The sequence below is a fragment of the Peromyscus californicus genome, unplaced genomic scaffold (assembly GCF_007827085.1).
Source record: "Peromyscus californicus insignis strain IS unplaced genomic scaffold, ASM782708v3 Scaffold_12__1_contigs__length_115047231, whole genome shotgun sequence".
NCBI lineage: Eukaryota > Metazoa > Chordata > Mammalia > Rodentia > Cricetidae > Peromyscus > Peromyscus californicus.
Genome location: NW_026294413.1, coordinates 21621292 through 21646814, shown reverse-complemented (window position 1 = coordinate 21646814; position 25523 = coordinate 21621292). Strand labels below are relative to the sequence as shown.

Sequence of the window (25523 nt, the reverse complement as noted above, 5' to 3'; positions counted from 1 at the left end):
CTCTTGCCTCCCATCCTTCAGCTTGGTTTTCACCTCAGCAGTCAGCTTGGAACTAAAGATTTCCAGTTCGGTGCATGAAAGCGCTTAAACAGACACATTTAGGGACTTTAGCCTCCTCCAAGTGTCCCGATATTCCAAATTGAATGGACTATATATAACAACCATGCAATTCTGGGTGAATGCAGTTCTAGCAAAAATCTAACAGTGAGCTGAAAGAGAAACATCCTATGGCAGGTTCAACTTCCCTTAAATAGTCATCAACATGGAATTCACCTCAAAAATTAGCATGTACCTTTTATACTACCATGTTCAAGAAGAATAAAAATTAATTTCTCTTACAAATCATAGTACTTTCAAACACTAGGATCAAACTAGTAGAGTAGAAAGAAGGCTGGGTTCTGTATAGGGTAACCACATCATTATTCTAAGAATATTGCTTTCCCATTTTATTTCTCTAATTTCCTGAATGTGAATGAGAACAGCTGCTTCAAAACTTATTGAGGGAATCAAATGAAATAATGTACACAGAGTGTCTCGTTATTTTGTGCATGTTCCTGTGGGTGCTGGTGCACTTGTGTATGTGTGTACATGGAGGCCAGAAGTCTACCTTGAGTATCACTCCTGAAGAGCCAATCACTGTTTTGTTTTTAACAAAGGGTCTCTCCCTCACTGGCTTGGAACTTTTCAAGTAGGCTAGGCTGGCTAACCAGCAAGCTCCGGGGATGTACTTGTCTCTGCTCTCCCAGTGCTAGAATTAAAGGTGAATGTCACCACATCACAGTTTTCTTTTTACAAGGTTTCTAGGGATTGGATTCAGATCCTAATGTTTGTGTAGCAAACACTTTACTGGCTGAGCTTTCTTCCTAATCTGAAAGTAGTATAATTTTCTCTGCATTTAATTAAGATAATATCATTTCATATGACAGAAACTTTGAATCTTACAAACTATTTGATTGTGCAGTATCAATCTAATTTTGAATATGAACATATATATATATATATATATATATATATATATATATGTACACACACACAAATTCATCAGTATCCTGCATCCTTCCTCTATGTAATCTTTAATTAGGTTATAGAGCTTATAAACAATTCAATACCCAGAAAGACACATATACCATCTGACAAGAATAATGCAGTCTTCTCCCTTCTGTCTAGATTTTCATTTAGTATATTTGGTTGTATAACACACAAGTTTACATAAATTTAATTTTCAGCAATTATATTAATACTCTGTGGAATTTCAGAACAAGATCTCACAAACAAAAATAAGAGTTACATAAGTCAAATTCAAAATTACACTTACCCATCATCTGTGGTAATTGAAGCTTGTCCATGAGACCCACAGTCACTGCTGGGACCTGATACTCGAGCCCACGCTACATACCACCATCCAGCTTGCAGGAGAACTGGCTCGTCAAACATCATTGCATATTTTTCTCTAGAGAAATTAAGAAGGCAAATACCTTTGCACTTGTCTGCTACATGTAGTTACTTTTAACTACCTTATACCAAAACCCATGATTTTTTTTTTTTTAAGATTCTTGTGTAACAAGAATCTCATTCTAACAGAATCTTAAAGTTCAGACACTAAAACAAGTTTCAGTTCCTTATGTTTAGAAAATCAAATTATTTTCTTTATGGAGTCTACAATATGTTTAAATTTTATAAAACTTTCAAATTAAAACAAGAAAAATATTTTAAATTGTTTAAAGCATTAAAAATTACTCAGACAAGGAATTTCGTCCTTAGTTTGTAGGCTATTTATTTAGCTAAGTGTTCTGAGGGATAGCATGTCAAGAAAATGACTCTCTGGTCAAGGATCCTGGGTGATGACTTGCTAGCTTAGAAATTTGGGGCAAATTACTACAATTATTCTGTGTCAGTTTATCAGAATGCTGATGTGCAGATACATCATTCTCATGTATGAAATCCCCTCCAATAAAAACCTTTAACTAATAAAAAGGGGGGAAAGGTTTAGTTACTTGAGTTGCCTGGTGACAATTAATTCAGATAGTGTTTGGAAGTGAGCCCGGTACAGAGAACAGAAACTACACGTAAAGAAAGTTAATAATTTAACAGAAAATGACATCTAAAAGGAAGACTACCTGGCAGGTGGCAGAGCCAGAGGAACTACCTGGTCTTGACAATGAGAAAAAGACAGAGCAGTAAGGAAGAAGGAGCATGCTATGAACAGATCTGTGTGAAAAGATACAAGAGGGGATCCTGCTTTGTTAAAGCATTATGATGGATAAATGAGGACTAAATAAAAAAAGACACAAATGCTACCCATAAAAGTTGGGGCCTGCCTAGTAAGCTAATGAAGAAAATCTAGGTGATTCTCTACCAAAGGCATCACAATTTATATCTTAGAATCATAATGCTCTGCTAAAAATAAACAGCAAATGATAATGGTATATTAAAGTTTAATGAAAACTATCTTTTTTGAAATGTCCCCTTTAAGTGAATTTGTACAAATAGTAAAGATTACAAAGTAACAACAACATGATAGAGTCTAAGGCAGTGGTTCTCAAGCTTCCCAATGCTGTGACCCTTTAATACAGATCCTCATGTTGTGGTGACACCCCCAACCATAAAATAATTTTCACTACTACTTCAAACTATAATTTTGCTACTATTATGAATCATAATGTAAATGTTTTTGGAAACAGAAGTTTGCCAAAGGAGTTACAACCTATAGCTTAAGAACGCTGGTCTAATACTTGAAGTAAAGAAACAGGGCCAGGCAGTGGTGGCACAGGCCGAGACAGGAGAATCTTTGTGAGTTCGAGGGCAGCCTGGGCTACAGAATGAGTTCCAGGACAGCCAGGGAGGCACAGAGAAACCTTGTCTCAAAATAAACAGATAGATAGATAGATAGATAGATAGATAGATAGATAGATAGATAGAAAGAAAGATAGATAGACAGACAAAACCTAAATAAATAAATAAATAAGAGAATAAATAAATAAATAGAAATAGACCAGTCTTTCTTTAGATTACTCTTTCATTTTATTTTATTATTTATTTATTTTTAGAAATACTCTTACATTCTCAAAGTACGTCTTTGGTGATAAAAGTAAAACAAATGTCATACCTTGATTTCTGAAAACATGTACCTTTATTAGCAAAAAAGCCTCTATGCACCTTTTACGGTTACTTTTGTATGATGATGATGATGATGGTGTATGTGTGTGTGTGTGTGTGTGTGTGTGTGTGTGTGTGTGTGTGTCTGTGTCTGTGTCTGTGTCTGTGTCTGTGAATATCAGCATTGAGAGTTCCTTGGTTGCTCTCTATCTTATTTTTTGAGACAGGGTATCTCACTAAACCTGGTGCTCACTGATTTTTGCTAGACTGGTTGGCCAGTGAGTGCTAAAGGTCACCTATCTCTACTCCCAACCCCATTCCTCCCATCTGCTGTGTTTACATGGCAAGTGTTGTACCATCCTGACTAAGCCATTTCCCCTAGCCACTGACTAGTGTTTTTTAAAACAAAGTTATTATTGGGAACTATAGTGTACTTTTACTATTATAAAGCTCAGTTTATGTTTTTCCCATCACAATATTCCCTGGATCAAATCACTAATGTATAATAGTGCAGTGTTGAAATAATTCTTAGGATACCAAAAAGGACTGAAAACCCTAAGTCTCTTTATACTAATAAACTTTATAAATAAATATTCCAATCCAAGTCAGCTCCCAAGAGCCTTCAACAAAGCTCATACCTATGCCCTGCCACTGCCCCAAGTGTTATTAATCAAGCATATACTACTGATGTCATGTCAGAGTACAGGGGGGATCTGAAATATGGCCTACTAAAGCTAACTGAATATATATATATTTATATTTATATATGTATGTTATATATAAAATGTTACTAGTAATGAATGATTGTTTCAATCACTAGAGCACTAGTACACTTGTCTTCTCTAAGAATTTAATATAACTACTTGTGCAAAATCTTTATATATTCCTATTTCCAGTACTGAATTATTCATCTAACCATATAAAAATTAAGTTTAATAGTTTTAATGTAACATTATTACAAGGAATAGCTACACTTTCTAATACACTCATACATAACAAGATTTCAGACAACAAAAAATCACATATAATGGATGGTGGCTAAACTATGTGGCTAAACCTAGTGCATACTAGGTTTACAGGGCCATATCATCTAGGCTTATGTAAAGACTTTCTATGATATTCACACTATTTAACAATAAAATTCTCAGAATGTATCTCCATCACTAAGTGAAGCATAACTTTACATAGTTAAATTTCCCAATTTATCAATAGATTATTCAAAATTTCCTTCTGAAATGCATTTGTTAAATTAAAATAGAATTTTAATTTCAAGTATGTAAATAATATACTGAATAATGAGCAAAACGTTTACCTAGCAGCACAGTCATAAGCTAACACGTCAGTCTCTGCAAGAAGGTCTCCATCAGTTTCATGGTCTCCTCCATCAGGACCCAACTCAAATAGCTGGAGGAAAGAAAAACAAATTCACCACAATCATTCAGTTCTGCACATCTAAGTGTTTACAATTTTGTGCATGTCCAATATAACTGAACTATAAATAGTATAAAAATTCTTATTTACTATTTAAATTTACTTACTAAATTAAATATTAAATTTAGTAAGTAAATAAATTATATAAGTATACATGCATTCAAAATAGGAATCATGCAATATTTTATGATTATATTAATTCTAGTTCCATACTGGAAATTTTGTAGCTGATATAATAAAGTAGAAATACAAACTTTCAAAGGATTTTAAAAAAAACTCAAAGCATTTTAACTAAGATTTTCTAAATGAGGCAGACTCTTGCTTCATTACTTAACAGCTGTGAAGACCTGGGATCTAATGTCCTCTTCCATAAAAAATGAGGTGGTTATTAGCAGTGTTCACCTCATAGTAATTATGCAAATTGAGTGAAAGAATATTTGTTGAACCCTGAGAGAAAAACCTTGCTCAAAAGATTATAAAAATATTACTACAGAGGAATTGAGGAGTCATAATAGGGTCATCAAAACATAAAAAACACAGGTAGCAAAAGCTAGTACAGTAAGTAGCATGGAAAAGGACGAGATGAAGAACTTGAAATAAAATAAGAGTCTAGTTAAGGAAAAAGAGATTATGAGAAAAGAGATCTTTTAAAAAATGGATTATGAGAATTAGCTTCTCCCAGAAAAAAAGCCCCTAAATGGTTATCCAATACCAAGTATTCAGTCCTGAAATCAGACACATACAAGCCACACTAAACAGACTCAGCAGATTGTATTTATGTATTTATATATTTATACATTTATAAAAGAGAAGTGAGGGGGTACATGAGAGGAGTCAGAAGGAGGAGGCATGGAAGGGATTAGAGGGAGGACCAGGAAGGTAGGGGAGTGATGTCATTATAATTTAATTAAAATTCTTCTAATAAAAATGAACTAATATTTGTAAAACCTTCATTTTTCTGGAGAGTTATAGTAGTAAAATGCAGCAAGTTATTAAAATGCATTTAAAATTATTGAACAGTACCATGCCAGTAGTCTCTGGTTTTCAACCATATCCTAGGTCCTGGAAACCTATTTCCATCTTAGACTTAACTGAATTGCCCCAGAGACCCCAATATTCTTTGTTCTAAAGTAAATGACTCCTCTTCCTCTTCTTGCTGTCCCTGTTCTGTAGAGTGGCAACACCTTAAAAAGCCTGTACTCACACTTCCTGGCCACCACTGTGTCTACTCTTTCAGGGATTCTAAAACCAGTTTAACTCCACACCCCCCCATACATACCTCCTACCCACCCTCCAGCCCTTGCACCCCTGCTCTAATCCAGCTTATATTTACTAGCTTGTCTTTTTTTTTTTTTTTTTTAATCAGTAGTGATTGAACTCTGGTCCTTACATGCCAGGCAAGTCTATGGCACTTAGTAATTTCTTTAAAAAGAATATTTGATTGGAATACTTCAGTGTAAAATTCTTCAGTGGTCTCTCTTTATAGCATAATATAACGATCTGACTATAATCTGCCTCTTCGCTGATACTCAACAAATACTTTTAAACTCATCAATGTGACAGTCACAGTTCTAGGAACTGGACACAAGGGTAAAAAATACAGACCAGAAAAAAAACAAAACAAAACAAGCAACAACAAACAGCTATTGGGATAAGTTTGTGGCAGGGAATAGGATTTATAATTTTAAATAACTCAGCAGGGAGTAAAGGTCAAAGGTGATGAGGAAGTGAAATATGCAGGTCTTGATAAGAGTTGTAGCTAGAGAGAAGAGCAAGTGCAAAGATCCTGAGGTTGCATTGCTTAACATATCTGAGGAAGAATCAACAAGCCTTAGTATACAAAGGACAGTGAAACAGCAAGTATAACAAAGTCAGACAGATGTTCCAGTGAATTCTGATACTGTTTGGGCCCTTTAAGGCATTGGTTCTCAATCTGTGGGTCACAACCCATTTATGGGTCCTATATCAGGTCTCTTGCATATCAGATATTTATATTACAATTCATAACAGTAGTGAAATTACAGTTATGAAGTATCAATAAAATAATATATGGTTGGGAGGTCACCACAACATGAAGAACTGTATGAAGGCGTGTCAGCATTAGGAAGATTGAGAAGCAGTGCTTTAAAGGCCTTCTTTTAGCATAGGAAGACAGTCACTATGATGTATAATATTCTACCCCTCAAAAAACTCTAGAACCAGAAGGGAGAAATATATATCATCTTGAAAAGCTTGTTGGGTATTATCAAATATACATAAACATCATATGATATATATATATATATATATATATATGTATGATGAACTTGTTGAGTATCATCTTCTAGAATTAAACAACTCACTGAATTTGTTTTTCTGTCTTATGGAATCAAGCCATTCTAAACCATTTTGAAGGAGGTACACTGAAATACACCTGAAAGACTGAAACTAGTGAATTTTTAGTATAAACATAGATGTGTGCTAGGTATTCTTAAGCATTATTCTGTTCCTATAATATATATTACTATAGGAACTTTAATTTTTACTAAATTCATTCTTATGGTGTCTCTAACATATTATCATCAATACTGGAAAAAAGTAAACATTTTTAAAAGCATTCAGTTCCGGTTGAGGTTTTTGTAGACTGTTTTCAAAAGTTATCAAGAGCTTTGATATATTTGCTTGATTTGGGGGGTATTACTGAGAAATCTGTCAGATATTCTGCAGGACACAGAGGAAAGTGACTGTTGAACTTTGCCAAACAAGGCAGGACAGTCATAGGAAAAAGACGGTTGAACTTTGCAAAAACAAGATAGAATAACCCTTCAAAATTCCTACTTCACAGAATAGTCTGCCAGATATTCTGCAGGACACAGAGGAAAGCAACTGATGAACATTGCCACAACAAGGCAGGACAGTCCAAAATTCCTGCTTTATAGAAGAGTCTGCCAGATTTTCTAGGCCTGTAGGCCGAAGATGGATGCCCCAACATTGCAGAGGAACTTTAGGTGACTGTCCAGGCATCCAAATGTCTCTGTTGTTGGATAACATTACATCCTTCTGGGTCTTTGATAGAGTTGAAGACTAAATAATTATAGTTGTAGTTTTCCTTAGTTATGACAGAAAATAAGTTAGGTATAAAACTTGGGATTCACTAAGATAGGATAGATAATGCATTGTTTTCTTTGAATATGTTAACTACAAATGGACTGAGCATTGTAAATTAATTCTTACTTGATAACTGTTTTTTGTTGTATGTAGCTAGCTACACTATGTTAAAGTCAAAACCTTTATTTTCATTTTGACAAATAGGGGGAAATGTAGAGTATTATTTTAAGGTGGGTTACATTTGCTTATGTTGCACTTGTTCAACTCTGTGAAGCTGTGTTTCTGTGCCTGTTTAAATAAAACACATGATGGTCTAATAAAGAGCTGAATGGCCAATAGCAAGGCAGGAGAAAGGACAGGTGGGGCTGGCAAGCCTAGAGAATAAATAGAAGGAGAAATCTAGGAAAAAAGAAAGGATCTAGAAGGAGCCAGAGAAGGAAGAGAACTCCAGGGGCCAATCACCTAGCTACACTGCAAGCCACGAAGTAAGAGTAAGATTTACAGAAGTAAGAGAACGGGAGAAGCCCAGAGGCAAAAGGTAGATGGGACAAGTTAAGGAAAGCTGGCTAGAAACTAAGCCAAGCGAAGGCCAGGCATTCATAATTAAGACTAAGCCTCTATGTGTGATTTATTTGGGAGCTGGGTGGTGGGCGCCCAAAAAAGAACAAAAACAACCAACAACACTCTAGGGTGGCAACCACATAAAAGGGTGCATCTAATTAACCACTTGGAAGTTCAGCACAAAGCAGTGAGACTGGCTACGAGTCATTTTCGACTTTAAATTACTGAAAACTCATTTTCTCCCTTTGAATGAATTAGATTTTTTTACCCAGTCAGCAATCTCATAGCTTTGAGTAAGAGTTTAGCAACGTTTCCTTTCTCTAACGGAGCCATTAACAACAAACCAAGGTAAAAAGTAAAAAGTAAACATTCAATAAGACAACAGACTAAGCCAAAAGAAGTATCTTTGGACGAAACAATTACATTATCATGAACTTTACCTTTATTTTAGCAGTATATTCTCCTCTCCCTCCAAACAGACCAAGACCGCCAAGTAAAATGTCAGTGTCAGCACTAAAACGTATGGCTTCAACTGAATGAGCAGAGTAACCCCAGCCCCCTCCATGACCTGAAAGATGTAAGGAATAATGGTTTTAAATACGCATATATTTCTCTGATTAGAGAGCATTTCCTAAGTCTAAGTATACATACTTTCAAACCTGTTGACCACACTGTAATCTTCCTTAGAATAGACTTTCATTACTGCTTGAGTCTCCTCCTCTGTACTTGCAATGCCCATCTTTAAGTCCTGCATAGCAGCCAAAGTATCAAGACAACCTAAAACAACAAACATGTAAACTTCAAACCATTGAAACAAAAATTCCTGTAGTATTGATGTTATTTAATACTATATGGGGCAAATTAAAATAAGTTATGAATATGCTCAATAAATATTATCTATTCTCAACATTACGTACTTCATGAAAGAATACATACAATCAATTCTCTTCTGCATAAAGAATTATTATACTTAAAACACAAGTTATTATGACATTTTTCACAAAACGAAAATTCTGAAAAGTCAAACCACTTTACTTTTGGTCCTTACAAGTTTCTTTTACAGAACTTCTTAAATCAATTTGATTTTCATAGTGCTTTTAATGGAAGACATATTAGTATGAAATAACTTTAATGTTTGTCTTGGATAGTTACAATGGTTAAAATAAAATCTTAGGAAAAATGAGGAAATATATTCATAATCTACTATTTATACTTAGTTGTAAATGCTATGTAAGCATAAGCATTTCCTTTTGTGTAATCTGCATGTGTGTGTGGAATGCATACACATGTGGTCACATATGAGAAAGTGTTTATGTATGTAAAGGTAAATATGCATGTGTGTGTACATATGTTGAGGCCTAAGGCTAACATCACATCAGGAGTCTTCCTAGGTTGTCCTCTACTGTATTAATTGAAGAAAGGTCTCTCAACTGAACTCACAACCCACCAACATGGACATTTCAGGTAGAAGCTTGCTCCAGGGTCTCTGTCTGTCTCCTAAACACTGGAATTATAGGAGGTCCACCAAGCCCTCTCAGCACTTACACAGGTTCTGGAAATCTCAACTCTGGTCCTGACACATGGAAGGCAAACTACCCACTGAGTTGTCTCCCCAGCTCCTAAATGAGTCTGTCTGAACAATCATTTTCTAAAAGCAACACAAGATATAGGTATGTGGACTGATTTAAGAACAAAAAACCCATAAAAATCTAGCAAATATTTATTGCAAAAGTTCTGTATCTCTAAGTAGTTACATAAGGATATACATAAATTAAACACTATAGAACGTATTTGGTCTATATCTCTAAAAGTTTATATGTTCAAGTTAAGCAGAACCACTTCATTATCTTTCTATTAAGAAAATTATATCCAGGGATGTTTTACACTTAAGCATCCATTGATATTTCATGATAATGGCTGAGATCTTCTGTATCATTTCACAGAAGACAAACTTCTGAGGTAATTAAGTTTATTTCACGACTAGAATCCATTATTATTTAACAGACATGGTGGAATAACATACAAATTTAACTATTTAAGAAAAATCCTGACCATTAGCACAGCATACATGAATGCCATTCAGCTGTACATCAGAAGGCAACCCTACCCAGAATGTGCAAGGCTGCATGAGATCGGGTGGTAAGAGCCCTTGATCCTGTTGGTAGAGCAAGTTCAGGACTTAGAATACTACATCTGGACTGCATGTCTGTTGCAGAGGGAAGTCTGGCATCAGCAACCACTGCATTGTAACACCAGAGCTCTCGGCTACTTGGTCGAAACCTATCAAGAAAGATAATAATTATAACACCTCAACACACAGTTAACTTTGAAATTTTTCTAAATTATAATTGACTATAGAATAAATAATACAATTAATATACACAGGAAAATGCATATCTCATTGTTTTCTATACCTAAGCTAAATATATAACTAATTTATAGCACTACAAAAAAATCTGAAAATAATACAGATTATAAAACATTATAAATACTGTATCAATTATATACTTAAATTTGATGCATACAAAAAATAAAACTTTCATATACAAAAATCTCCACTAACAAACTGAAGACCAGGGAAATTGATAGAAAATGTGAAAAATACAATGCAACAAAACTATAATGGTCATAATGTGTAAGAACTCCTACAAAACAGTAAGAGGAAATCAATCCAATAGCAAAAAATGGGGAAATGACATGGAATGCTACTCTAGGAACACAAATAAAATGGAAGTCAATGTTAAGGTTTTTACAAATAGCAGTACACCACCAATAAAAAACTATAAGGAAGTCAAGTCACAATTCCATTATGTGTGTGCAGTTATTTGCCATTATATACTATTTCTACAAACAAAATGACTTCCCTAAGAATAAGTGTGGTGCAGGTTTATAATCCAACCACTCAGAAGGTAAGGCAGGAAACTGCAAACTGGTGGCTAACTCCAGCTACACAGTAAGGTCTAAGCCATTCTATATAGTGAGACTCTGTCTCAACCAAAATAAAGAAAAAACAAAAACAAAACCCTCCATAAAAACAAATAAACCCATCCCAACCCTCCCATGTATTATATAGTTAATAATAAATATCTATTAACAATGCAATTAAAATAGCAAAAGCACACAAGAGTAATAGTTCTGTTTACTGATGCTGATAATACAGGGAAAAGATGAGGGATAATGCTCTTGTACACTGTAAGGATCTGTCCCTCGAACTGGTTTAATAAAATGCTCATTGGCCAATAGCCAGGCAGGAAGTATAGGCAAGGTGACCAGATTAGGAGACTTCTGGGAAGAGGAAGGGCAGAGTCAGGAGTCACTAGTCATACGCAGAGGAAGTAAGATAGATGAGAATGTCGCACTGAGAAATGTTACCAAGCCACATGGCTAAACATAGATAAGAATAATGAGCTAAGTTTAAGAGCTAGTTAGTAATAAGCCTGAGCTACTGGCCGAGCATTTATAAATAATATTAAGCCTCTGAGTCAATTATTTAAGAAGCGGCTGCTGGGTATTTGGGAACAAGCGTGTGAGCGAAAAACTTCCATCTACAGGGAAATATGGGTACCCATACACTGTAAGTGGGAATATTAAAAGGAAATTTCACAGTCTATGAATCTATTTCTTTAAAAAAATCTAATTAATTTATTTATCATGTGTTCATATGTATGTGTGGACATGGTGAAATGTGGAGATCAGAACATAACTCTGAGTCAGTTCCCTCCTTCTACCAGGTGGCTGGGTAGGTTCCTTGGAATAAATGTAAGCTAGAACTTGTGGTGTCAGGTATGACAGCAAATGGCTCAACCTGCTGAGCTATCCTGCCAGCCCAGCAATCCTACTTGTTCTTTTATCTATAAAAACTTTTTTTTTTAAATTAGTGTATGTGTGTGGTTGTGTGTAGATATGTGCACATGAATACTGTGCCTACAGAGGCCAGAAGAGGGTATCAAATTCCTGGATCTAGAATTTTAGGTTGTTATAATCTGAGTCCTATGTGAATGTTGGAAACTGAACTCAGGTCCTCTGAAAGAACAAGAGGAGCTCTTAATCTCTGAATCATTTCTCCAGCTCTAAATTACTTTTCATAAAAGTCATGTTACAAGGATTTATTTTCTTTATGTGTATGTAACTCTACGTTCCCATGGTTCTGTGATACACATCCTAGGTAACATAACTTAAAAAAACAATCTAAAATGTTTGCTAACCAGTAAGTAGTTAAGCATATTTGGTATGTCCTAACTAAAGAATTTTGTAACCAAGTAGTTTTTTTTTAATAAATAAGAAATTAATTGTTGCTGAGAGAAAATTTAGTTTTTTAATAATTATACTCATATGTAAGTAGTTAATGTCAAATAATATAAATAAAGTATAATACTTTGGATTAGAATAGAAGAAAAATCTGAAGCATGAGCACAGTTTTTCATTCATGTGTTTTCACCTTTATTTTAAAACACACACACAAGTTCATACATTGTTTAGGTAAATTTCTGAATGGAAAAACAAAATTGCTTTTAATTTTTACCAGATTTTTATAAATGATAAGTTTCTGATTATTCATGAGAAGTCAGCTCCTAAGGAATGTGAAAGGAAGCAGACATGAAGCAGAAGCAAAGCTAAAATTAGCTAAGGGATCTGCAATGCCTGCAATAGCTGCAGAACCCAAGGACTACGTAGGAAATCCCAAGGGACAGAGTATTAAGGGTCCAGATAATGGAAAGAAATTCTGAACCCGACTTAAAGGGAAACACCTCTCAGCTTCACAAAATAAAACAGGAGAAGATTGTCTTTTGTCTCTCTCTCTCTCTTTTTTTTTTTTGAGACAGGGTTTATCTGTGTAGCTTTGTGCCTTTCCTGGAACTCGCTTTGTAGCCCAGGCTGGCCTCGAACTCACAGGGATCCGCCTGCCTCTGCCTCCTGAGTGCTGGGATTAAGGCATGCGTCACCACCACCCGGCCTGTCTTTTGTCTCTTAAATCTCTTTTGAAACAACGAAAACTGATGAAGAAACTAGCACAAAGTACTTGGGATTTTCTATCTAACTCACTGCTACCACCAAATATGAAAAGGAGTCGGTCCAACTAGTTATGTTACAAAGCAGAGCTCTGTTCACACTCGAGAAAAAGTAAACTAGTTCAAACAACTTTTTACTCCCAGAACTGTTAATGGCTTATTTCTAACTTAGCGAACAAATTCAGAAACCAATTCTGTACTATTTTATAAAGTCATATGCTTACCTCCAAAGTACGTCATACACAGGATCAAGACACACACCAAATCCTTGCAGATCTTCTTGTTCAGAGTCATTAAAAGTTTTACAACTTCCATCCACTTTATTGATCAGAAGACATTTAAATGGTGGAGGTTCTGATATAGAAGCAGGTACCAAGCCTTATGAAAATACATTTAAATATATTTTACTTTGTATTACCTTTATATATTCCCCCAAACCCACAAGGAAAATAGTATTATCAACATTTTAACATGCAAAAGCTTTTACATACATAAATAGTTTAAGTGGAATTTCTTTTAAATGGCAGAATTAAGACAATACCTCTGACTATCTAAATCTACAATGAATGCACATAAGTATTATACTCTAAATATAACCTCTACTGTGTAATTATTTGTTGTGTCATAGACACAAGTTTAAGTGTGATCAACAAAATCTCCCATAAAAATTAATTTCAATAATTACTTTAAAAGAATCAATGTAGAAAATCACTCATAACAATGTAAGTCTGATCCCTTTACAACATAGCTCATATTTCTGCCATTGCCTAGTCTATGAATATGCTGGTTTTTAAATTTCCCAATTACCTCATTTTTCTATCACACAGAAATATAAAAAGGTATGGATAATTCTCATTATAAAAACAAACTACTTACCTATTATGTGTTTGCTAGCAAAAATTTCTGATGTTGCAAGTACATGAGAATTTATAAGTGCCTCATCAATTCTTAAGAAAGTCTGGTCCCCACTTGCACCTATCCAAGTGGCCTTCCGTCCATATTTTGATCCAATGTTAGGCATGGGAGCTGGCTTTGCATTCCAATATGGTACATCCAAAATGGGTCGTCCCAGCTGTCCTTTCTAAAAATTAAATAAATCATATTATCCATATTGCTAGATAAATAGTATACAGGTTCTTTAAAGTTAAGATAACTATCTATAAAAGTAGCTTTATGAAATATTATTTTTTATATATTTTTAATTTTTCTTTATAAATAAATGTGGAATTTGGACCTAACATATTCAAAGTAATAGAGAATTTTATTATTCCTAGATAATCTTTTAACAATGCATAATGTATATGTTTGTAATAAGTTGAAATATTTTTCATATAAGCAATGTTCCCAAAATACTCTGTTTTCACCTACATTTAAATGAAAGGTATCTTATATATACAATGCCTGAAAGGTACTGTTACAAACGATTCATTTAAAACAATCACTTTATGTAAAATAAGTGAAAAAATTTAATAAAAAAATAAAAACAATCACTTTGACATTTGAAGGTAACAGTATAAATAAAGTCACTCAAGCTCACACATTGAGAGGATATTTTATTATAAGACAAAAGCTTAAAAAAAGGAACTGAGAATAAACTTAGAAAACTGCTTAATGAAGCTCTTACGTAAAGTTTTCATTTATGTTTTTAGATACTAACAGTAGGAATATACAATAAGGTGTGTATTTAAAACAAGTTAACTCACTTAAAAAGTATAGCTGCCTATAGGTAGTTGGTTAGCTAAAGAGATGTATTTCAAAAGTGGGGAGTTTCTCACTATTAAGCCAGTACCTGAAAAAAACAAAAGAACACTGACACTGGATTAGGTGATATTAATCCGGATGGTTCAGCCATCTCTCTCACATAACTCTCCTTTCAGAAACCCCTAAAGAGAAGAAATGCTACCTCATGGTCCCAGAAATATTGAATGACCTTACCAATGAGAATAAGCAACAAACCACGGAAAGAAAGCCAACACTGAAGGAGTGAGGGAACAGACTGCTGCAAACACACAATTGTCAGGTTCCTCTGAAAGCTTCCACTCCTTCTACATCACAGCACAGAAAACACCACACACACTGACTACAGAAGCAACTAAGCCTCATCCCTAGGAAGAGAACCTAGGAAAGGACAAAAAGAAGTTACACAGTAAAAGAAGTAAGTAACCAAACAGCTCGTGTTTATCCTTGTTCAAACGTCTATTTTTTGACAAAGAAAAAAGAGCATTAAAAGGGGAGCAATGGAAAAAGCATACAATATGCAAGTATATTCTGCTCTGTGAAGAAAAGGAAGTCATGCACACTATTAAAACAAGCATATATTCTCTTACCACTACCCAATAAATGTGAAGAAAACAGTCAGAAATACAGATGCCTAAAGAACTCCATAGGGACTCAATATGGTGAAAAATCAGCCACACTTAAAGTCAAGTCTGCAGCTAGAATTTCTTAGTCTAGAAAGCCATAACTGATTGCACATTTCCCACCAGAAGACATAAAATCAACATACATAGCAAGCAAATGAACACATAACTTAAACCTTTAACCATGTTAGAATTCTGTAGAAACCATGACCTGTAACCAGAGGAAGAAAGCAAATACCCAGAGTTCTCTCCCATCTGTCTAGCAAGCCTAAGGTTATGGAAGGCCCAAAAGAGGAGGCAAAAAGAGAAAGGAATAGAGAGGACTTAGAAAAATGATGATTTCTTCCAACAGACAAAACCAGACCCTTAATAGCAAACTGGTAAATAGGTCAGGACTTGACAGTTCATAGTACCTGCCACAGGTAGGGGCTTGAAAATGAGCAGACACTTTCTCAGCTATCAGATCAATGACAATGAAAAGGTACAACAGCACATTCTGTTGCCAAAGCTCTGGAGAAAGAACCACTCTCACACACAGCTTATGAAAAATAGACTATGAGCACCCACAAACCTACCAAGGCATTAACTTTTGACCCAGAATTCTCATTTCTTAGAATTAATCTAAAAGACACACGTCTAATATATTATTATGTAACTAAGATGTAAAGTACTCAAATGTACAAGCATAAGAAACTGAAAAACTATAGTACAGACATACCGTGGACTAAGAGTACAATGTATGACAGGTGTCTTTGAGGAATTCGACACTGTGTCAGCAGACATGGCACAGACAGAGACATGCAAACTCCTAGGACACAAGCAGCTCCAAATCCACAGAGATCAAGCAAATATGATAAAATTGAGCTTTACTCCATTAACACTCACTTGCCTTGTACATATTCACGTGCTTGCTTAGCTTCTCATTTCATTCCCCATTTAAAAAATTTGGAGGGAGAAAAGAGAAGGGGATGTGGTGTGATTATAATCGCAAAAAAATATTTTCATAAAGAAAAGTAGATGATACAAATGCCAAAGAGTAAAACAAAAAGTTTGATATTTGATTATCAAAGGTGACTACATAAAAGACAGATGAGCAAGGGGAATCTGTGCTTCTCCCATTTGGCTTCTGTAAGAAAATAATATAAAACAAAACTGTGGCCAGGTACAGTAAAGCAGGCCTGTAACCCTACGATTCAGGAGGTTGAGGCAGAAGGATTGAGAATCCAAGGACTTATCTCAATAACACCAAAAAAGGATATATATGAAAATATAACTATGTAAGCATGTATGTGACAAAATATGTTCATAATAATAGAAAGTTACATATGTTTATGTCTTATTCCCTACAAGTACCATTAAAGCAACAAGAAACCATGGCCAGAATACATAATAAATGTCCTGAGAAAATTAAAATATCTGCCAAAGATATGTTTTTTAAATTACTACAGAGGCTATGAAAAAGGACAGACAGGTAAGACCTGTATGAACTGACAGAGAGTGAGATGGTTAATATTATCAACTTGACAGAATCTAGAATCAATCAGGAGACAAACCTCTGGGGATATCTGTGAACAAAGTTTCTGTACTCGGTCAACTGGGATGTGAGGACCCATCCTATTTGGAGAAGTACCACTCCATGAGCCAAGATCACATACTGAGTAAAAAGTACACATCAAATCTGGGCATAGTGGCACGTGCCTTTACTCTTGGCACTCAGGAGGCAGAGGTGGAGGCAGAGGCAGACTGATCTCTGTGAGCTGGTAGCCAGCCTGGTCTACATAGAGAGCTCTAGGCTAGTAAGGGCATTATTGTAACATCCTGTCTCAAAAAAAAAAAAAAAAAAAAAAGAAGAAGAAAAAAAGAGGAGGAAGAGGAACAAAAGCAAAAAGCAAAGTGAATGCCAACACTAGATGACCACGTGCCTCCTCCACGAGAATAGCAAAGTGGTGAAAGGGTCAGGACTTGACAGTTCACAGCACCAAACCTCTGATGAACCTGCCCTGTTGCAATAGGCTGTAAACCTTTTACATTTCAATTATTTCTCAAAAAACATGGTGGACAGCTCCTGAGGAACACTATTTGAGGTTGTACTCTACCCTTCACATGTGTCCTGGCATGCACATCTCACATGTACATGCACCCACACGCATGCAAGCAAACATACTCCATATACACTTAAAAAGACATGAATTGTTGAGTTCAGAACAGTCACCCACATCATTCAGTACAGACTTACTAATAGTCATAGAAAGTTTTCCTTGATACACACTACATCAAACTATGTAAAACTCTCACAGCATTTTCAATTTTTTCAAGTTTTAGCAGAGGCAAAGAGGGAAACAGACAAACAAAAAGAGAGAGGACTAAGAAAAGTAAGCCATAAGAAAGTATAATTTCAAACAAACTAATTTAAAATCTAAGCTTTCAAAAAAGTCTAATATAGAAGTAGTTACTCATATTAAGGAAAATTATTTTGTTGCCAATTAGATGAGAAATATCCTTTCAAATGGCAGAATCAGTTCCACTGATTGTTTAAAAGCTTCTGATTTGTAATAAACATGTCCAATTCTAACACAGTTGCTAAATGCAATAAATTCTAATGCTGAACTAGAGATGAAAATTATTTGAAAGTCTGTCACTCAGGTCCTGTGCGTGTTGGGTAGGCAATAAATATGCATATGCAATTATCTTAATTCAAGAATTTTACTGGAACCAGAAAAAATAGCCAATGTCGCAAATTCCAAGGCAATATTGTACAATACAATATTATGAATGTTTGAAAACTCCTTACAGAGAAACTTCCAAATGTGAAGACCTGTCCGTCCAGTAAAAGGACTGCCGTGTGGTTGCTGCCGGCAGTGACTTGGGTGCTAGGGCCTGGCAAGGCTTGAACAAGAGTGGGGCATCCCCTAGGTTAAAAAACAAAAAGTCAATTTCTTACAAGATCCAACTGAAATAGAAAACAGTGAGTAAACAGTAAAATAAGGAACTGAAATAGTCACGGCACTACTAGGAGCATTCACCAATCATTTGTTTAGGTGTTATACACCAGCCTCCACATCAGACACTAGGTAAACAGACAATGACTTCAAGGAGTTCAACAAAAAGATTCTTGACATTTGCTACCCTAATCATGAACATATAATTTTCACTTTTCAGAAATACTGGTGCTCACTTTTAACAGGAGAAATCTGCTAAGCCTGTGCACTGGCTTAGGACCTAAGCATGTGGTTCTGCAACAGGAATTCAATCAAGGAATAGATGAGATATTTAATTTAATAATCTTCTCTTCTAATTTTTAGCAAGATGATATAATCTTGATGTTAATGCAGTAAACACTGAGAACATGCACACTGAGAAGTCAGTATGTAGCTACAAGCTCAGAATCTAGAGCTAGACAGCCCAGGATTGTCCTCCCCCATTCATGGCAAGAGACCAGGACACGGACCAAATCATTCATTGTGTTTCTGTTTTTTCTTCTATAATACAGAGAATAATAAGAAATCATTTTTTCTTGTACAATACAGAATAGTAAGAAATTGTGTCTATCCCATGTGACTCTGGGAAATAATCAAGAAGTGCCTGGATTTATGCCTTGCACATAGTAAACAATTATAAATGATGTGTTAGGAAGATGATATCCTAGTATCCTCATGTACTTTTATAAACTATGTGATTAATCAATTTTAGTAACTGTCATCTGTAATTGGAAAAAATCATTACAGAAGAAAAACACATACAGTAAGAAAGCTTTATGCTTGAGAGCTGAATTTTCTTTAATTACGTAAAATTTATCCACTTAAATTAGAATACAACTAAAAATGACTTGGAAAAGAGCAAGGCTGCCAACTAGAAACACAGAAGTTAGAGTAACTTATGATAAAAAATATGAACTAGAAATAATGAAGTATGAAAAGATGGAAATATCTGACAGCTACACAAGAAACATAATTTTAATTTTTCAGATGTCCAGTCATTACCTTTAACAGAAGAAATCTGCTAACCTTGTAAACTCAATGGTATGTGATGTTTTAATGGGAATTCAATCAAGCAATTAGATGAAAAAACTGATTTTATAATCTTCAGCCTCAGGAAATGATCAAGTACGGGGAAAGGAAACAACAGAGTAGATGGTGGAAACATTCACTTTATTTAGAAAAAGAATGATCTGTGCATTATTACAGAGCAGAATGAAGAGGTTTTGCTATTTGGGGTATAAAGAGGGACAGAAGAAAGAACTCTTGGGAAAGGAGAGCGAGAAGAATTACTGAGAGAGAATTCAAGAGGGACCAATAATGTGCATGCCAATCTAGGAAGGCAGGGAGCCCCCAAAGCAGGCAGGAGCATGCAAAGCACTGCAGCAGACATGCGGCTGCAGAAGAAATTTTCTATTTTTTTTTTTTTTGCTGACAAGAACATCTATCATCATGTTCTCAAAATATCCTAAACAGTTTTGAAAAATAAAGCAAATAACAACGAAGCCATGCAAAAGCAGAATTATGCCCAGTGTAGAGACACAAGTCGAATCTGAAATGATGTCCATCCATATGGATATGGTGACTTAATTCTTTATAGGTCCTTAAACACAGCTGTGAAAAATACAGGCAGATTGATACATTTATGCAACATACTGGTAAGAGTGAGAAGATTCTAAATTGTGTAAGAAATAAAGTGAAAAGGAAAAAAGTCTAAGAGTAGACTAAGAAAACAAAGCACTGATAAACTCAAAGTTGTGTGTGTGTGTGTGTGTGTGTGTGTATACACACACAAGTAGTGAAATATATATATTTAAAATGGAATTTTTGTAGAAATATATTTCATATATATATATAGAAAAATACAGAGAGAAATATATATATATTTCATTTCTTTATGAGTATAAAGATAAAAATACTATATAGGACCATTACTATACTAAAGTCACTTATTATCATAATAAAACTGAGCATTAAAAAATGCTGAGTTACACTAAATTTATAATGAATAAAAAACAATTATGACATGTAGGCAGGCAATAAAAGGAGAGTACAGAAAAGTCATGCCTCAAAAATAAATAAATAAGCAAACAAAAGATAAACAAAGGATAAATCAATAATGTAGGTGTTTTGTTTGTTGCTTGTTTGTTTTTCAACTAGAGAATATAGTAATATGGATGGTAAAAACAGTGAAAGAGTGAGTGATTCTCAATTCTGAGGACAGTGAGTTTGGGCAAATGAACTTTTGCCACCTCAGAAGTATGTATTGTGAATTAATGTCCTCATGGACACATCAGTTCAAATCAAACAAGAACTAAAGGGAGAGTTCCTAGAATTGTTTATTATAGAGCACTTACATACAAAATGCTATCATTGAGTAATAAAATAAGTGTATTGTCAGATCTGAAGAACTTTCAAGATGTTTCCACAGGTTAACTGCAGGTCTCTGAAAAATTTTTTGAACTTTTTCCATGATATGGACTCATGAGTTCATTTATTAAATTATTTGAAAAGCAGGGGAAGAATAAAAATAAAAATTCCATCTGTATATGTGTATATGTGCACTCCTTGTACTTTACATATATTACATAAATTCTGCAACGTTAGACAGGACCTGAAAACTAAGGCTCAGAGAAATTACAATCACATCATTTGTAGGAGTGATGAGGCAAGAATGTGAACCTTGTCTATATACTTTCAGACACTATGATCAAATAGTGTATTTGGGTACAAGGATACGAAGATAAAGATAAAATTCAGAAACATTATCATATTTTCAATACACTAGAATTACATCGCTCCCAAGATCTGGCTTTAAGTTTACAGAGAATGGTAAATTAATTTGGAATTCAGAAACTTAGAAGTACCATGAACAAAACAAAACAAATTTTTTAATAGACCAATTTCAGGAATAAATGCATAAAAGCCTTTAAGTCTCTGGACATTCATTTTCAAAAAGCACCAAGAGTGGGATTAGTACAGTTGAAAATAATTGCGGCAACAGGGTCAGGTTTGACTCTAGCATGGGCTACTGTTTAAAACAGATAAATTATTAAAAGGTATCAATACTAATGTTTAGCATTTATTGAACACTTGTTACAGGATAGGTTCCATGAAAAGTATATGACCTATATCGTCTCTGAATTTTCACATGTACATCTGAAGGAAGAACACTTAATGCTACTTAAAAAGGAAAAACCTGAAGCATAAGACTAAGAAAGTTGACTAAAATCATACAGCTACCAAGTGTTAAAAAGGTCAAGACCCAACTTGGTAACTGACAAAATGACACACTAAAGGAAATATCAATAATATCTCCTCTATATCTTATCATTATATGATAGTTTCCTTAGTCAACATATTTTAATATGTACTACTAATAATGTGCACTTGGTTACTAGAAACATTTAAAAATACATCCAGCCATATACCTTCACTAAACCAAACATCTACACATGCTTTGCTTTTGTGGTAATCAATATGTGTGCTCTAGAGGCTTTGTTTCTTGAGGGATTATTCCTCCAAATAAGTGATGAACTCTTTTCCAAATTAATTACCATCTCTTGTAAGTCACACATAGCTCCAGGTCAAAAGACGATGGACTAAGATAGAAGTGGTCTGGATGAATTTGTAATCCACTGGGACATCATGGAGGCAGACTATGCTGTGTCACCCAGTTTAGCTCTGCTGAGCCACATGTGTAAGTGTTAAAGTTGAGAGGAAAGGTATCCTGGCAGTTGGGATCCAAGAAATACCACAGTCACACTGCTCAACAAACCTCACACAAGAGATTTATTGGGAAAAACAGAGGAGGCTGCCTCTGCCCAGGAAAGAAGCAGCAGAGAACTGAGCGGGAGGTAGGCTTACATAGGGTTTCTTGGGGGCAGAGTTTTCCAGAGCGGAGATTTCCAGGGTAGGGATTGGTGGAATTTCAAGTGGTGAGCTTGGGGAGAGCTCAAGGACTGATGGGATTTCAAGCCCCTGATTTTAGCTCAGGGTTTTCACCCTACAACATGTCCTGAGTCTTTCAGTTACATATTGAAATGAAAGCATGGGTAAAACTTTTCACGTTGGAAAAGAACAATTTTGAGAAATGAAAACACATCTCATGAAGCTAGAGATGGCTCATCAGCTGAGAGCACTGACTGCTCCTGCAGAGGACCTGGATTCTGTCCCCAGCACTCACATGGTGGCTCACAACCAGATATAACTCCAGTTCTGTGGGATCTGACTCCCTTTCTTTTCTTCTGGAAGCACCATACATGCATGTGATACACAGACACACATGGCAGACTAAACACCCATACATATAAATTATTAATAAATAGAACTTTAAAATATTAAAAAATAGTAAATCTCACTAGAGTTTAATTTAAAAAAAAAACAATAATTTCATTTTGATATCAAATTTCATTGTATTTCCTGAAGATGATAAATTTGAGCTATCCAAAGTACTAGGCATATTACTCTGATTTTGCTATCTCAGGAACTCAATACAAATTAATAGATGGTGCTGACTGGAATAATCAGAAAAAAAAAGATGGGATTTTTAGGTATTCTTTTTTTTTAGAACCTGATATGAACAATCTTTCTTTTGACATACTTTACATTTCCCCAAAGTATGGCAGGGATCTTTTTTTTATACTGCTTGTATATATATATATATATATATATATATACACTTTCACATTGCACAAAAATTAAAATAACCAGAGGGCTGGAATCTGAGTAATGTCATGATTATCACGTAATGTCATGATTATCAATATTTCTTTTTCTTTTTTTTTTTTTTTTTTTTTTTTTTGGAGACAGGTTTTCTCTGTGTAGCCCTAGTTGTCCTGGAATTCACTTACTCTGTAGACTATGCTGGCCTTGAACTCATAGAGATCTGCCTGCCTCTGCCTCCCAAATCCAGGGATTAAAGGCGTGAGTCACCACTTCCCCATTCACTATTTCCTTTATAATATGTTGTTTGACAAGTATATATTTGCAGAATGACATTCAAGCATCAAGTCTGACTTTTCAAAAGGTGCCCCTTCCACCTCACACAACTGAGGTTTTATCATATCTAACTGCAAAGCCCTTACTTTCATAAGACTTCAATGTGATTACCAGCTAAATATCAACAACAACCACTGTAACTGTGATCATAAGCCTTTCTATGCCATAAGTCTTCAGTGAGAAACAGAACAAAGTGTTGACTTATTCTCAACACACCTTAGAGAACCATTAGCCACCATCACATGTATGGCACAGCAGTGTGGTGCTGTGGGATGTTCTGTATGGCAAATGTGTTGCTCTGATTGGTTGGTAAATAAAACACTGATTGGCCATTGGCTAGGCAGGAAGTATAGGCGGGACAAGGAGGAGAATAAAGCTGGGAAGTGGAAGGCTGAGTCAGAGAGACACTGCCAGCCACCACGATGAGAAACAGCATGTGAAGATGCGGGTAAGCCACGTGCCACGTGGCAAGGTATAGATTAATGGAGATGGATTCATTTAAGCTGTAAGAAAAGTTAGCAAGAAGCCTGCCACAGTCATACAGTTTGTAACCAATATAAGTCTCTGTGTTTACTTGGTTGGGTATGAGCGTCTGTGGGACTGGCAGGTGAGAGAGTTTGTCCTGACTGTGGGCCAGGCAGGAAAACTCAAGCAACAGTGTGGTGAGTTAACACAATGAAAACTGTGGGGGCTTATTTAATGTCTAGAAAAAAAAGATACTTTCTTTCTTTCAAGGGTAGATATCAATAAGAAATCACAGATGTCCCTTCGACTCTGGCAATGACTGAACTTCACGTACTGACTAGAAGAGGGAGAGATGAGCCAGGATGGAAATCAGATTCCTATACAAACTCAACAACTGAGTTAAGTCTGACCAAACTTGATAAATAAGTCTGCTCTCTTGTAGACATAAACAACTTGGATTTTCTTCAAGATAACCTACTGCACGGGTAGAGAGCTGATTTACAGCCTCAAATGTTATCTCTGGATAACTTGATGTGTTCACTACCTTTCCTACTGCCAATACGAAACTTGTGAAAAAAGAGTAACTGTAAAGGATATGAATTTTACAGTAGTCTTATCATTCTTATACCTAAAATGTACAAAATGCCTATCAACTATTCTCATTAAACTACAAAATAAACTACCTCCCATAATCATTCAACCACACAATAAGAACCACCAATAATTCTTGGCTGTGTTGCAAAAGCAGTAGTGCATTATTTTGGTGTGTACACTCTCTCTCTCTCTCTCTCTCTCTCTCTCTCTCTCTCTCTCTCTCTCTCGTGAGCGTGCACACAAACAAAAAGGTGGAAAGGGGTTAAGAAAGGACATGGGAAAAAAGAATACACTATATAAAAATAAAGTTGAACAGTACCTTGAATTGACATCCCCATGTCCCAGCTGGCCATGCTGCCCATATCCAAATGTATAGACGTCACCATTTTCCATCAAAACCACTGAAACCAACAATTTTATAGTTTTATTATAAGCATGTTATATTTTTAATACTGCAACACTGAAAGCAGTATAATTTTCACTGTTAACTATGTAGTCATTAAAATAGATAATAAAAAGGATTAAATAGATGAGTGAAGTGAGGGCAGTGTAGAGCAAAGAGGGGAGGAATAACTTACATGACAAGCTTTGAAAAAGCCATAGGAAACCTACTAAAGCAGAAGCTTCCTAAAAATACATATATACCAAGAATTTAAATCAAGTTACCCTATAGTGGAGGGACAATATCACAAATAGACAACACATGCAATAAAAATAATAATAATAATAATAATAATAATAATAATAATAATAATAGACCAAACAACCCAGTCCCAGGAATGGGTTATCTCTTTTTGAGTTGTTGTCCATTGTGGTACAATAGAGCCCCTATAAACATTGAAAATTCTCTTAGTTCATCTCTAAAAAATTGATGGAAAAATCCTACTATGATTTGTACATATTATATACTTGAACCATAAAAAATGGAAAAATCAAGAAAGAAT

The 25523-nt window shown here is 35.1% G+C and overlaps 1 protein-coding gene across 13 annotated transcripts in view; it reads right to left on the bottom strand.

Annotated features, from left to right (window-relative positions):
- Positions 1 to 25523, bottom strand: part of Mycbp2 (MYC binding protein 2) — a 252489-nt gene that overhangs the window by 129178 nt on the left and 97788 nt on the right. For all 13 annotated transcript variants that reach the window (XM_052732538.1, XM_052732541.1, XM_052732539.1 and 10 more), the window contains 9 exons: positions 24899 to 24980; positions 18336 to 18453; positions 14061 to 14265; positions 13409 to 13562; positions 10283 to 10455; positions 8827 to 8952; positions 8616 to 8743; positions 4409 to 4500; positions 1316 to 1450 (listed from right to left, as the gene is read on the bottom strand). In XM_052732538.1, coding sequence (XP_052588498.1) covers positions 1316 to 1450; positions 4409 to 4500; positions 8616 to 8743; positions 8827 to 8952; positions 10283 to 10455; positions 13409 to 13562; positions 14061 to 14265; positions 18336 to 18453; positions 24899 to 24980 — 1213 coding nt within the window. The remainder of the gene's footprint in view (positions 1 to 1315; positions 1451 to 4408; positions 4501 to 8615; positions 8744 to 8826; positions 8953 to 10282; positions 10456 to 13408; positions 13563 to 14060; positions 14266 to 18335; positions 18454 to 24898; positions 24981 to 25523) is intronic.